A 15,270-nucleotide genomic window follows, 5' to 3' on the forward strand; every position below is an offset into this window, starting at 1 on the left:
CGAAGAAAACATTAAAGAGAAGCTGTAGATCCCACATTTGAACATGTTTGAAAAATACACCTTAGAAAAGTAAACCTTCTTTGTGCCATCTTTTGCACACGTGCTTTTTACTAAATTGGTTACAGAATTATTTTGGGGGCTTTGGAATTATTTTGCTTTCCCCTCACCAGAAGTATTAGCACTCAAAACCCTGATAAATAAACAACATTCTGCTTTCAGAAAGTCACTCATAACTCAGGAGTAAACAGCATGTTTTTTTATTCAGGATGAGAGCAAAAAGTCTGCTCCTGGTGTCAACAAGAATTCACAGGGGTGGCCATCGAGAGAGCCCAGTGGGAGTTACAGAGTCACTCATCTTCCCCAGGGAACCACCTCAAGCTCTGCAGTTACTCCGTTTCCCGCTTTATGTGCATGAGCACAGTAGCGCTAATTATTACATCTTTGTTAACAATATTTCTCCCGCCTCTCCCAGCAAAAAGTCAAGCTCAGCTTACATTAACTGAAGTAACCGACAAACCCCTGCAGACACGTACACTGCTTTCACGATGCAGAGGGGGAAAAAAAGATCACAGCAAAGGGGCAAAAGGGAAACGGCGCCCACTGGGCATCTTGTCCTAACGGTGACAAAGGCACAGCGTATCAAGGCACAATTAAACAGACCTGTCAATACAGAACTGATCGGAGCAGAGAAGTGATAAAAAACAAATTAGGAACTTTATGCTGGCCAGCGCGAGAAGGGCACTTGTAGTGTTTTCACTGATGCCTCCCAATAACTAAAGACCAGACGCCAAACTCGGTGATGGTGGTAGCCTAAAGACCACCCCCTGCCCCATGTAGGCTCTTAATTCTTGTCATTTTAATCTCTAATTACATCTACTAAACAGGTACAAAATAAATACAGTTTAACACTTGTAGCTCAAGACTATGTGAACTGAAGATTACATGCTTTTGTGGAAGTATAAGCCCTCAGTGTCACAACAAACACCACGAGTCTGCTCAGAAGCAGCATCAACAGGTAAATCACTAATTTGTCAGAACAGATACATAAGCAGTACAGCATCTTCTGCTAAGCATCACCACCCCCCACTAATTACAGAGATCTTACTTCCTGGAGAAGCAGGTTTTAGACCTGGATAAAATGCAGGAGTCAGTACTTCGGCTTTTTAAAATCCTTGAGAGAGACAGATAAAGGCATCCAACAACTTACTTTTCAGTGCTTTAAAGAAGCGTAACTCTATACAGGCACACCACCATCACAAGAGAACAGCCCAGTGGTGACTGCAAGTGTATTGTATCCACAACTATGGCATGTTTATCCTATTGCTGTGTGGCAGAACAGAGATGGAAAGTTCCACCAACAACTGTTTCTCATGAATGGGGGATTTTAGGGAGTATGAGCCTGATTTTCAGAAGAAGCCAGTAGGTATTCTCACTCCTGTATCAACTGCCATCACTTTTCCTTGTGTAAGCCGGAGAACCAGTCCCCATGACAACAATCTGACTTCATCACATATAGCTACGCTTCAAGAGAATACAGTTAGTGCTGTTCCGCTTCCCTTGCGGGGCTACAGAACCATTTATTTATGATGTTGGATCATCTCATCTTCACCACAGATGGTTTTAATATACTATTTGAAAATCGGAGCTTATAGATTAAAGGTGTCCCATCCAGGACAGTATAGATACACGCTCATTTGACATCACAACCTGCTTGTACTCATTTTGAGAGGTTTTCAAATTTAAAATATTTTGATTGTCCATACTCAAAACCATTACATATAAGTTTTATAACACACTTGGTATAACAAAAGTGGTTCCTCAGCAAATCCACTTTGTTAACACCACCATAAGCTATAATACACAGGGAATTCAGCATTGCAAAGATTCGCTGTAGCAAAAAACCCCACCCCAAACTCTGTCACCCTACACTACCTAGCGATTTACACCTATGATGCCCTGCAGCATATCGATGGGCAACGGGAAGACGATGGTAGAGTTCTTTTCCGCAGCAATGGTGGTCAAGGTCTGCAAATAACGAAGCTGAAGAGCAGCAGGGGACTCTGTAATAACCATGGATGCCTCTTTCAGGGCCCTGGAAGCATTCATTTCACCCTCAGCTGCAATTACCTGGGGAAGCCAAATGAACGAAATTTAATTAATTCAGGCACAGTAATAAACTAGAAATCTCCAGGATGACTTCAGCCCTAAGTCATAAACCAAAGACACCGCTCATCACTTTGATGGAGTGACCTCCCCCTTACCATGTTCTTTCGCTGGTTCTGCCTTTTCTCTCACTCAGACATAAGCGACTCCTGTCTGCTCTCCAGGCCCTGCGAGCCCATTTGCCTCCCACTCAGCATGAGGATGCCAAACCACAAAAGCTGGCACCGTGTCTTGAAAGTGCAATGGGTGCGTATTTTCATAAACTTCTTTTGTGCTTCTACCAGCGCTCCCTCTCAAGAAGAGGGCACTCCCCATATAGATCTGAAAATACTTTTTACTTAAAGCTGTATTTTTTTGTCTCTACAAAAGCTTGACAGGTGAATGGCATGTTTCTTACTGGGGAAATACCTTTTTATTCCCTTTCTTTTTCATTATGAGCTCATTAGGGACAGATTTGTGGCCATTCGTTTCTTTACAAACAGGGGTCTTCAACACTGAGACAATATACATATTTTCCAAGTATTTGTAAAGGATGGCTGGATTGAAGAATGACACTGTTTTAACAGTTAACTTATTAGTGAGGCAATTTACGCGTGCAACAGCACAGGCAAGTGCATATTCCCCTATAGAGTTCTATTGCAAGGCCACAATATTCTTTTAAATGCCAGAATAAATAATAATTAAAAAATAATCACAAAGTAATCAAAGTTCAAAAAAAGATATGTAGAAGTTAATACTCAGAGCAGTAACGTAGGCTTAAAGATCTTTTCCTATGTGCACCACCAACTTTACATTCAATAATTGCTAGCCCCGAAGTTTAATGAAATTCAGACTGGCATTTACTTCCGATGCAAGTAAAAACCAAATTTTATACTTAGAACCTTAAGACAGGTTAAAGTTAATGGAATTGCTAATTAATGGCAGATATGAAAATCAATCATATATACGTGCATAAAAGTCGCTCAGATGTGCGTGTGTGATGAACATCATAAGATTAGATGAACTCTAGTAAACCTCCCTTTGCCAGGACAAATTCTTAGTATTTAGAATGCAAGTTTAACGTTTCTACTGGCAGGCAGCTCGACAGGCCACTAATAGCTACCAGAAGCCCTCATCTATCAGCTTTGTCTACCAAAACCAGGCCTTTTGGACAGCTAGGAATTTTGCTTGTTTGTTTGTTAAAAACAGACTCTACAGTTGCATCTATGGAGGCCAAAACAAGTTTTCAAGACAGGATTAACAAACCACCAGAAGAGACAAATTGCAGAGCACAGAACACTAAGGGAGAAAGTTTAACTTGCCCAGTCCTAGAAATAACTGCCACTGAGGATTTTTACTCCAAACTTCAGTATTTGGTATCGCCTTCCCCAACCTCAGAAGGGAGTAAGACCAAACTGATGACCAGTGAGCTTAAGGGTGACAAAAGTTAAGTATTACAGCTGTTCTATTTCCATATGAAGACTCAAACAGAAAACAAAGGACTTGCCTAAAATCAGGGCTAGTCAGGAAAAAGCTGGAACTAAGTTTGGCTTCTAATTCACTGCAGACTCCAGCTAATAACCTAAAAATTTTTCTGTTTACGATTTGCTCTTGGAGTGCGGTAAAAAATTGAGCTTCTGCGTTTCTGAAGGAAATCTCACCTGCACAAACCACAATGAAAGAGAGCAAGCATTCAGACGCAAGAATCCTGCCCTGCACTCCTATTTGCTACAACACAATCTGGCTGAGAATCTTCATCTTCTACATCACCTCATTAAATTATTCATGAAGAAAAAACCAAATGTTATTACCTTAGCTCTTGCCTCCCGGGCAGCTTCTGCTTCTGCAGCCATTGCTCTCTGCAGCTGGACAGGTAATTTCACATCCTTGATCTCCACACGTTCCACCTTAATGCCCCAATCATCTGTTGCCTCATCAAGGGTGGCCTATATAAGGCATGACAATTAGTTAAGCATCTACCTTGGCTGCAAACAAACGTTCAAATTTGAAGAACGACCAATAAACCAAATTAATTATCTTACAATACTTAGACTTTAAGGGCTTTTGTATTTATACTATGATTTGATAATGATAAAAGCATAACTGTTGTAAACTAACAAGAAAACCTCAGAGCTTGATTAATATATGGAAGGAATTCTGTGGCGTAATTTCCTTCAACAGCAGAGTGCTGACATAATGACCCAGGGGAGCCCTCCTCTCCTGTAGCCCTCATTCCCACTTGCTAGCCTCACTGGTCCATTACTACTTCAGTCACTCATTTTTATTATATGGAATGCCATCCCAATAGCCCTGGATAAGGTTTTGCCTAAAGCTCCAAATCACAATTTGGCTTATCGCTTGGAAGGTAAAATAAATCCTGACCTGGAGGTTATCCATGGGCTTGCTGCTTAACTGATTGTTTGATAGATTGCTTGGGTAAAGCTGCTCATACCTGCATGCTGTGCGCAATTTCTTCACGATCAGAGAGAATCTGAGAAAGGTTTTTGGTCCCCAGAACATTCCTCAAAGTAGTCTGTGCTAAAAGACGGGTGGCTGAGTCAGCATTTGTGATATTTGCTACAGCAAGGGTGGCATTCTGAACTCTGTAATAAACCACTCCATCCACGTTAACCGTCACAGAGTCCTTGGTCAAGATCTAAAAAGCAATAGGGAAAGTATGTAATAATTAAGCATATATTTATTGAATATAATGATAATTACATATTTTACTAGACAAAATCCTAGGTTTTCCAGGGTAAAGCAATTGTCTTGAAAACAAAAGGTCTTATAAATGTATGCTGCACATGTCTATGTACAGATAAACAGACTGTCCAGTATAGCTCTGCAAAGCCAAGACTAAATATGGGATGAGAACACTTCTCGTTGAAAAACATTCCATTAGCTTTGCCATAATGTCATTTCTAACTCACTTCTTCAAATTCAGAGGGATCTGCAATACATACAGGTGACAAAAAAAACCTGGAAATAATTTACATGTAAACACATATGCTCTTTCATCTGAGAAAGTTTAACCTGTTATTCTGAAACTAGCAACGTATCATAGCCAGGCGGGTCCCCCGGCTGTATTTCAATGAGACGTATGATAACAGATGTGTAAGAGGCAGACTGATTGCCCAGGAATGCAAGAAGTATGCTTAAGAAAGAGCGAAGGTAGCAGAAAAGGCTCAAAGAACGTTAGTACTCAAAGTTGTTTTGTTTTAATGCAGAGGTAGGAACATGGGACCACTACATTCAAAATGGGTTAAAACACTCTAGTGAAGAGCACACACTGGAAGTGTGAGTTAACCTTCAAGACTTAACCTGCTCTGCCCTTTCCCAAACCACCTATTTTAGCAGGCTTTTCGTAATAGCTTAAGATAAGCAAAGAATGAGTAGCATGCCCAGAAATCACATTGTACAACTAAAAATGTATTTCTGCTTTTACCTACTGAAAACAAACCAACCTAAAATCCATAAGCATAATTTAATCATGCCAAAAGAAAAACCATAGAACTGATGGCTTCACTAATGGCACATCAGCAGCTGCAAGCACATTTTGCCTGCCAGTGATTAGGTTTCTACCAATTACCCTTTAGAGCGTACCGTGACAGTTGCCATTTGTCTAAATCTACAACTAATGATGAGCAATAAACAGACTAGCAAATATGACAGAAAACAGACGCACCAGACAGGTTGCATCAAGCATCTTTGTCTTGCAAAATACACCAAATACATGAGGGATACAGTTACATTCATCAACATACAATTGTTCACTAACTTATTTTTAGAGGACTCGTTTTTTATTCTTTTGTTACCCATTGAGTTGGCGTCACTGAGTTCAGTTAGCTTAATGCTGTGGGGAGATCCTGCTAAAAAAATTAAGACGTCCAAGGAAAAACAGACTAGAAATAGTCTTTTCTAGAGTCTTCTAGTCTTCTCTAAAAAGAACTTTTGTTCTTTAGGACCTTCAAAATGAAAGGCATCAGGTGACATTAGCTGTGATACACCTTCATAATGTTCCTGGTGCACAGCAGGACACAGAAGCAACACGTACACAAAACCTACATAAGAGAGCGGACCATTACCCTGAATTGCTATTAATAGCATTTGACGTATATAATAATTTCATCCCATTATTTTAGCTTGTTTATACATCTAGATAAACCAGCATGGGAAAGATCACTGCTGCTTCTGGAAATCTTCCAGATTGCACAGAAATAGAGCATGTTGCATGAAGTCCATCAGTCTTCATTCCAAACCCCTCCCATTCCAGCTCTTAGGCAGAATTAAGTTATCTTATTTGGTCCTTAGAGGACAGCATAATCGGTTTTCTTTCAGCCATCTTCTCTTATGTAATGACATTACTAAAAGATACATGTATTCTCCACAATACATTGAAGCTGCACAAGAAATGTACATTAAAACTACACGCTACCCAAACTGAGAGGGCAAAAGGAAAAAGTTGGGGGAAAAAAGAAAAAAAAATAAAAGAATCTTTAGCAGACAGAGAGGCAAGTGCAAACTCACCTCTTGGGGAGGAATATCAAAAGAGATAGTCCTCATATCAACCTTGATGAAGCTGTCTGTGCAGGGCAGGACAAAAAACAAACCTGTACAAAAAAAATCCATTCAAGAAAATGTAAAAATGTCTCATTAAAACACATGAAGTATCCTGAGAAACTTCAATTTATATGGGTCTATACTTTTTTAGAGAACTTTAGCATTTAGAAAAAAGCCTCAGAATTGTTAACAGCTACATTTGAAAATTTGTCCCACATAGTCACTTGTGGGGTGTAATTCTGGCAAGCAGAAACTATCAACCTCCTTTTGTTCTGGTGAATCACTGTAATTCTCCAACTTTACAGCAATGTGGAAGTATTGCAAAAGCTGGACAAAAATGAAGGAAGAAGCTATTGCCCCTTTCCATCACTTTGAGCAACAGCTGAAAATAACATACTTTCAGATCTCATCAGAATTTCTAATATACACAGGAATTTTTTTAAAAGCTATCAAACAATATAATTCCTTGCATTTCTTTTGAAGAACATTGAGGCTTTCAAACCATTTGGGTTTTAACTGACATACTAAACTTCTTTTCCAAAATGGCACATTTGATGCCATTATTCCTCCCTTTACATTCTGTGCTTTTGATTCTACCTAAGACTACGCATTAACTAAGGAGATCTGGGAAAGGCTCACAGAAAATTAGTTTACTATCTTGTCCATATAAAGTAACATACCCTCTTACGGGAAGTTACAAAATTCTTGAGAAATCTATTTGCCAGTCTAATGCAATGTCTCTAGACAGCTATTATTTTGCTGATGACTTAATTAGAACAAATATTAAGAATGCTCTCCACTACATACCCGGTCCCTTTGCTCCCCCTTTTAGGATGCGTCCAAGTCTGAATATGATGGCTCGCTCATATTCCTTTATAATCTGTAATAAACAGTTGGATGTCATGCAAGAGTTTCCAGAAGCCACATGATGGATTCCAAACTATGTACACACTAGTCTAAGGCAGTCTTGAGCCTCAAATGTGACATACATTTCTATGCTGTCTGCTTTTGAGAATTTTAGTCTAAACTTTATTGTCAAAAAGCAAACAGCAGAAGGAAGATGACAATATTCCACAGAAATATTCTTCATACTGTGGCACCATCTACCAACAGCAGAAGCAACAGCATGTCATCTGGGAATACCGTGGCAACAACAAAACAAAGCGCAGTCTATGTGACCCAGCAGACATTTTTCCAGCTCTAATTCTGATGCAGTGTATTAGCCAAAATAAAGCAGAAGTTACTTCCTCTGGTCTAGAAACTGAAAAAATCAAGCTCAGAGCAGTCTCAGGTGACAGTCTCTGTGAATCTGTCACATACAGCCACATATATGTATATGCTTAGATGTTTATATTTACATAATTCATATTTAGAGATCTTTCAAAAAATTTTAAAATATCAGTAATTATGCATTCTTGCAATTATTCTGATCTTCCAAACTAGCTTATATATGAATGACAACTAGATAGACGTAGTAAGGACGTCAATGCAAAAATAGTTTTGACTAAATACTTCAACAGCACTTTCTTTTTGGTTTGAAGATTAATGCACTGAAATGCTGCGGTCTGCTATATACTGTCTGCTATAGTTCAAGAAAGAATAGAGTTAGATTAATTTGTCTTTAAAGACAAATTAATAAAATAGAGAACAATAATAACCACTAGGAAGCATCTTCATTGCTTAAAGCTTTAATCCAACTTAGCAGTGAACAATTTTACCTTTATGCACATCCAGATTGATATAGGAAATGTAATAACAGTGAAAATAAGTGAAGTGATCACCAGGATCCATCCACACACACCGAGGCCAGTATCAGGGTCATCTGCAAGAAAAGAGCAGAGATCTTCAGATTTTTAAAACAAAGAGCACCTGTTGAACAAAGCGCCTACAATGATAGTTGTGTTGAATATTCCTTGAAATAAGCCACTGTTAGCACTACTCCTCTGGCCGAACTCATTAGGTTTAGATCAGAAGTCAAAAGCCAAATTCTGCTTTCATTTTTACTAGTTTCTAGAAGTTGCGCAAGATAGCTTAGGGTAGAAGGTGATCCAAGTAACATCTATGCAGAATTAAGTATGCTAAATTTTAAGTATAGACTCTCAAATGCCTCCCTCTTCCCCAATTTTGTCTAACAGAATAACCAATATGCAGCAGTAGAAATCCTGTTCTTTTATAGTCTGAGGAAGTCAGAGCAACACTTGCTTAACGAGTGAAATGCAAATACCCCATAACCTATCAACTCTAACGACAGGACATTTAGGAATTGATTTATTTTCCATCTGTCATAGGTGCAGATCTAAGAAAATCACAATTCTCAGAACTGTTGTATCTAGGAGGTAGGATAAGACGTGGTGCAAGATTAGCCGGACATGAAATAAAGTCTCTATAAAGCATTTCTTGGCCAAAGACTCCTAATGCTTAGAAGGCAAACATGACCGTTCTCCATCATGAAACGGCACCAACTGAAGGTGCAAGTAGTAAGAGCTAATGGCTTCAAATGCTACACAGCTAAAAAAAGCAACGCACCATGACAAAATGCAGACATGCTGGGAAGCATTCCTAAAGCTACAGGAAGTTTCTTATCCTGCCTGCTAAGGCTCCTACAGGCTGCCAGGAGCCCACTGCCAAGTGGGGATATCCCAGGGTGAAACCGAGCACTCACAACCACCACATTCCTACTCTGGAGATACCGATATTAATCTTTCTCACTCCACCCTTTAAAAAGCCAGAAGTATGAAATACCAAGAAGCACCCACAAAGCTTAGAAAAACAAAATTCTCACATTTAAATGAAGAAGGTTGCTTCAGGATCACACTTCCTGATTTTGCTGAACTGCAAATACACCGTTACAGTGCTGCAAATACGCAAACGTTATTCAAATTTCATCAATGCCACAGATAACAAGACTCCAGTCCTTTAAGTATCTAATGGACTGCATTCAGCAGCTTGCTTAGAAAGAAACTGCATAGAAAAAAAAACCAACTTAGAAACTGCTTAGAAAAAAACTGCAAAGAATCTAGAAGTTTTAGCTTAGTTTTAGCTTCAATTATATAATGAATTGTTTTCTGTATTCACCAAACACAACTATAATTCAAGTTTGTACAACAAAACTGGCCTGTTATAACAAATAAGTCTCCGAGTCTCCACCCTAACAGTTATTTTAAGTAGACCCATTATAAAGGAAAATCTTGATTTTTGAAAAATATCTATTGACTTTAACAACTCCAGATACATGAATAAGCATTTTATTGTGCCCACAACTGAACTCAGCATTAGCAGTATATGCCTTGGATAAAGAGGGAAGTGAGACAGATCACTAACCTTCAAAGTGAGTAACAGCAAATAATAATATATACTTTGCAAATTTAGATCCACAATATTTGACTAAAGTCACAGAAGTCAGAAAAATAACTGGGAACCAATACTGAAGCTTCCAGTTCCCATTTTCACTGATTGTGGGTCTTAGAGCTACTCCTAGCCTTTCCAGTAAGATGGAATATGGAGATGGTGGAGAACACTAAATTTGCGTCTCATACAGTAAATTGAACTTTATGAAGTCACTCAAAGCTGCTGAAGCCACTAGAATTTGTATCCCTGTCACATGCCAGTATAATAACCCTCAAGGACATGTCATATCACGTGTCATTTTCAAGTTCCCTAAAGATATTCCCCCATGGGTTTATTACTACATAGTGGAAATATCAGATTAAAGGAGTAATTTCCAGGCCTTCTGTGAAAGTCAAGGAAATGCATTACCTACACATATCGGTATTAAGCAGCTGTCAGCATTAAGCAACATCTGCAAACTCATTAGTGAAGGAATTACCTTTTATTCAGCAATAAGGTATTAGTCAGCCTGAAACCATAAAAAGTATTCACAATCTATACTGATAAGTAGCAAAAAGTCTCCCTCCCTCTTGCTTTTACTTAGTAACTTTTATGAACCTAAAGGAGCTGAGGATCCTGCTTCAGTTCTACCCTACAGTTTAACATCAAGTCTTCACCACCAACCACCTACCTGCTCTTACCAGAACTACAGCATAGTAAAAAAAAGTACCCATTTGCTTCCCTGTTGAACACGAAGGTAGAAGTCACAACTCAAATAATGTAAAATTTCAAGATTAAGTAAGGCACACTTTATTTAGCAACAATGATTGTCCCATCACGTGTTACATTTCACAATACGAAAAGCCAGAGAGGTGCTGTCTCATGAAAAACTATATGAAATACAGGAAACATGCTTGACATCCGTGGAATGAGCTTTCTTTTTGCAATTTTTGAGCACCTCGTTAATGGGGCTTGCATAACATCATCAACAGGCCACTCCTGCCAGATTTCTCAGTCAGGTTCGTTGATACTGTATTCTAGATAGCAGCTAGTTCAAAGGCACTGAAATGAGACTGACAGAGCTGGTGCAGGTTAACACTCAGCCTCAGACGCACCTCCTGCAGATGATGCATATCCCTGCCCACCCAATGGGCTGAAAAAAAAAAAAAAAAAAAAAAAAAAGATTGTACACCACAATAAGTGCTGGCTCCAGCAGCCCGCCTCCTAGCCCTCCTTCACCCATCACATATGTGCACCTTTTAACAGAGACAAAACGGATCTTTGTTTTTGGCAGGCTGTCAAGGAACATCTCAAAGAGAGATTCTTTTCACTAAGTCCCCACAAAACAACTAGGGGACTATCGAAAACAAACTTTCAGCATATTTTGTGATCCAGAGGCAAAGCAAGAATAAAGTTTGTCTTTTATTTCTTAGCTGCATCTGTAGCATTCAAGATTAGCTAAAGAGAACTAGAGCAAGAAATAAGGAAAAATTGTTTTTGTAGTGAGAGTTCTGCCTGGGAACAATAGAGAACTGGGTTTTGCTTCTCCCTTACCCAGACTCCCCATATGACATTTCTGATACCATTATATAATCAGACTCAAAAAGGAGAAATGCAATTTACTCCTCACAAAGAAAAAAACCAAACCTCGTTCATACAACAGATGTATGATCATGAACAATAATTGCTGGGGATACATATTTAAATATTAATATACTCTGATGTATACAGCTGCTGAACAAGAAAAACAATGTAATAGCCTCAGAAACCAGACAACACCAAGAAGTCAGATGATGGTAAAAGTACAGAGTACATTGCCTTTGCTCCACTGCTACTGCTGTCCCTCATTTTAAAGGCTTGCAGAGGCAAGGCCTAGAAAATACAATCATGAAAGAAAAAGACAAATCGATGATTGTATTACTGATGAGGCACCAACAGCAGAAAGTCTGTTTTTTTAACTCGCAGTAACTCCAGTGACTCATCTTTGGGTCTCTCTTGCTTGATTTTCTAACGTGCCAAACACCCTGCCATATACCCCTACAGCTTCAGTTCAAACACTTGCGATATTCTTGCTCTTTTATTACCAAGACACAAAAAACCCTCACACCTGGAATTTAATCAGAGAAACCTTATTTGTGGACAATCTGCAACAGATTAAGTACCTCTTTAAAAAAATAAACAACAAGGAGAAAGAATATTAAAAAAATTTTAAATGAATCAGCCTTCAGTCCCTTTAACGCTGACTGGAACAGTTACCGCTACTTTAGCGAGAAATTATCACTTGGATCATCAAAGAGTATTAACAATTTATAATAAACACTGAGTGCTGGAGGCTGAGATGGAAGGGGGAAGTTCTCATTACCGCTTGAGATGTGGCATTCACCTCACTTGTGACTTATTTTCTTCTGCAAAGACTACACAATCTGAACATTACTGTCAATTAGCAAGAATGTGCCAGACTCCAAGGTACCATAAGAGGAAGGGACCTTCCTCCCGACCCCGCTGTACAAACAAGCCACCAGATGTAAAACAAAATGTATATGGGAGATCAACTGGACTGAGTACAAGGCAATACAACATAGAGATCTCCACTTTCATGCTTTCAGTCAAATCCAGCACAGTCTGACTGAAGGGTTTTATTCTATAACAGTTATTCAACTGTTTGCTAATTAGCAAACAATCAGGAATAATATGGAATACTACTTTCAGTGAAAACTAAATGTCTTTTCAGATGCTTCTCAAAGCATTTCAAACAGGAAACAGGCAAAATTATTACATCTAATAACCAAAATTATGTCTAATGCCATTTACTCCATAGATATTTTATTATGGCAAAAATAACTTGTAGTCAGCTTTAGCCTCCAAAACCACGTATCACACGGTAACTACAGAAGCCACCTCTGTAGCACAGGAAGTGAACGGCTTGCCGAGTGCCAGACAAGGTTAGCATCAGTGACCACTGTTAGGTATTAATAACTAACAGACTTACAGAATGAAATGTAGACCCTCTCCGAGGATACAAGGGCTAGCATGTGCCATTAGGCATGGGGCCCAAATAGATCTACAGTTATTTATACAACAACTCAGATTACCTACCCCAAGCCTTTGTATATAAAGCGATCTTATAAATACGTTTCCTCCTCCAGTTGCAAATGACAAAAGCGTAAAATAAATCATGACTTTTCCGCAGTCTGTTTCTGAACAACTTGCGTAACAGGAAAATGCTCCAGCTTTCAGGGACAGAAACTGTTAGTTGCGCTATTTTAGTGCATCATCTCCGAAACATCCTGACCCAGGTTACACTCATGCCTACTAACTGAAAGGCTGAAACACACTAGAACAACGATACCAATAAGTAAAAGTTAACTACAGCTTCATTGCCCAACTTGAGGAAATATAATTGACTTTTATCACTTCCTCCAGTCACACCTATCTAAGGTGAAAAGCACTAACGGTGTAAACAACCACTTCCCAAATTCTTTTTGTTCTTAATTTACAGATGCAGCGCCTCGGGGATTACTTCTGTTGACCCTGCTCTTAATTATTTGTTTTAGCTTTCCCCTTAGTGACGCGAGTTACCGTACAGGAAAATAAAAAACACACACAAAAAACCCCTCAAGTCACACAACTGGGGCCAACTCTCAGCGATGCTCTTCTGCCTTCCCGTGCGCTATTTCTAAAGGGACGTGAAGCGGCGAACCGCGGCCGCGTTGGGCAACCCCACGGCCGGGCTCCGTCCCACCGCCGTTAGCGGGGCAGCGGCGGAGCGGGCGGCGGGGCCCGGCCTGCGCTGCGGACCCGGGGGGGCCGCTCCGGGGGAGGCTGAGGAAAGCGGGAGGCTGCCCGGGAACCCAGGCAGAGCCGCTCCTCGCTCCTTCAACGGGACTAACTTTGAAGGCTCTACAAACTTTCCTCAGCGACTAAATAAAATAATAATGAAAACCGAAACAGAAAGCCGGACAACGCCTGGAAGGCATCCCGGGCTCGGAGCCCGCGGGGAGCGCCCGGCTGAGGGGCCGTGCCCCCCGGCTGCTACTTGGGGAGAAGCCCGCTCCCCACCCCCCCGGTTACCTTGCACCCGCCGAGACTTAGGCGGGACCCCCGCTTCGTGGTCTGCCATGGCCGCCGCCCCCTCACAGCTGAGCCCGCGCTGCCCCGAGCCTCGCGCTCCGACCCCGAACCTCCTGCTCCCGCTCTGACCCGCCCCGCGGGGGTGGGGCCGCGGCCGTTACGCTCCGCGCGCACCCCCCCACCTCCCTCCGCCACCTGAGGGGACGAGGTGGGGGCGGCTGCGGCCACCCGCCCCTCAGCGGCGGGCAGGCGAGGGACGGGGCAGCAGCTGGAAAACGGCCGCGGGAAGCAGGCAGGGAAGGGGGCGGTAGTGAAGGCAGACGGGCCCGGAGCGGGAAGAGGGACGTGAAGGGGGGGAAGGCGAGGGGGTAGGAGTGGGAGGCCTGAGGCGAGCAGGGCCCCGGCGGCCCCTCCTGAGGGGAGCGTCGAGGAAAGTACGACCTGTGCCCTGGCCTCACCCTTAGTTCGACGTTCAGACCAAAGCTGATGGTTTTAATGGGTGAGGTACGGCCTCGTGAAAGAATGAATGAGGAGCAGCTTTCAAACCGATAAGATTTGCCTTTTAACCCCTCTATTTGAGGAGTAATATGCAAATGCACACCATATTTCTTTCTGTATCATGCTGAAGTATGTGTCCAAAATGGGAAGGGAATTAAAACAATCCTGAAGAAAAAAACTGCTTTTAAAAAAGTCACCTCAAGCTTAGGTATTACTGCTTTTCTTCCTAACCTGTTGCAGGGCACTGATGGAGAGTTTGGAGCTTTCATCCCTTTTTGAAGACACCAAAGTTATGATCTCTGCTGCTTTTCTACAAGGTTCATCCCACAGAAACAAGGTTTGTGTAGAAAGATGTCATTACACATACAGTCATTACGTGCCAGGTGTCATAAAGACTGTCACATTTGAAAAAAATTCCAAGGTTGAGTTTTATGTTAGGCTGGATGATTCATGGCTATTCTTTAACCTTTATTCACGTATGAGATGTTGGTAATTAATGAGAAGGGACGGGCATGGGCAAACTCATATTTGTTATATTGCTTTACTGTACTGATAGTGTGTAATTACTGGCTTTTTTATAAAACGCATTGCAACCTGTGAACAAAAAATGGTGTTAAGACTAGTAGAATACACAGAAATGTATTTCAAGTGTTGGTATTATAATTCTGTGGT

The 15,270-nt window shown here is 40.8% G+C and overlaps 1 protein-coding gene across 1 annotated transcript; it reads right to left on the reverse strand.

Annotated features, from left to right (window-relative positions):
* Nucleotides 1-241: 241 nt before the first annotated feature.
* Nucleotides 242-14,371, reverse strand: STOM (stomatin). Its single transcript, XM_054220791.1, has 7 exons — nucleotides 14,101-14,371; nucleotides 8,421-8,524; nucleotides 7,510-7,582; nucleotides 6,670-6,752; nucleotides 4,595-4,798; nucleotides 3,954-4,088; nucleotides 242-2,127 (listed from the first exon to the last, which is right to left on the reverse strand). Exons 1-7 carry the CDS (start codon nucleotides 14,147-14,149, stop codon nucleotides 1,933-1,935), a joined length of 843 nt encoding a protein of 280 aa, XP_054076766.1. The 5' UTR covers nucleotides 14,150-14,371; the 3' UTR covers nucleotides 242-1,932.
* Between the last annotated feature and the right edge of the window lie 899 nt (nucleotides 14,372-15,270).

This window comes from Rissa tridactyla, chromosome 14 (genome assembly GCF_028500815.1).
Source record: "Rissa tridactyla isolate bRisTri1 chromosome 14, bRisTri1.patW.cur.20221130, whole genome shotgun sequence".
Lineage (NCBI taxonomy): Eukaryota > Metazoa > Chordata > Aves > Charadriiformes > Laridae > Rissa > Rissa tridactyla.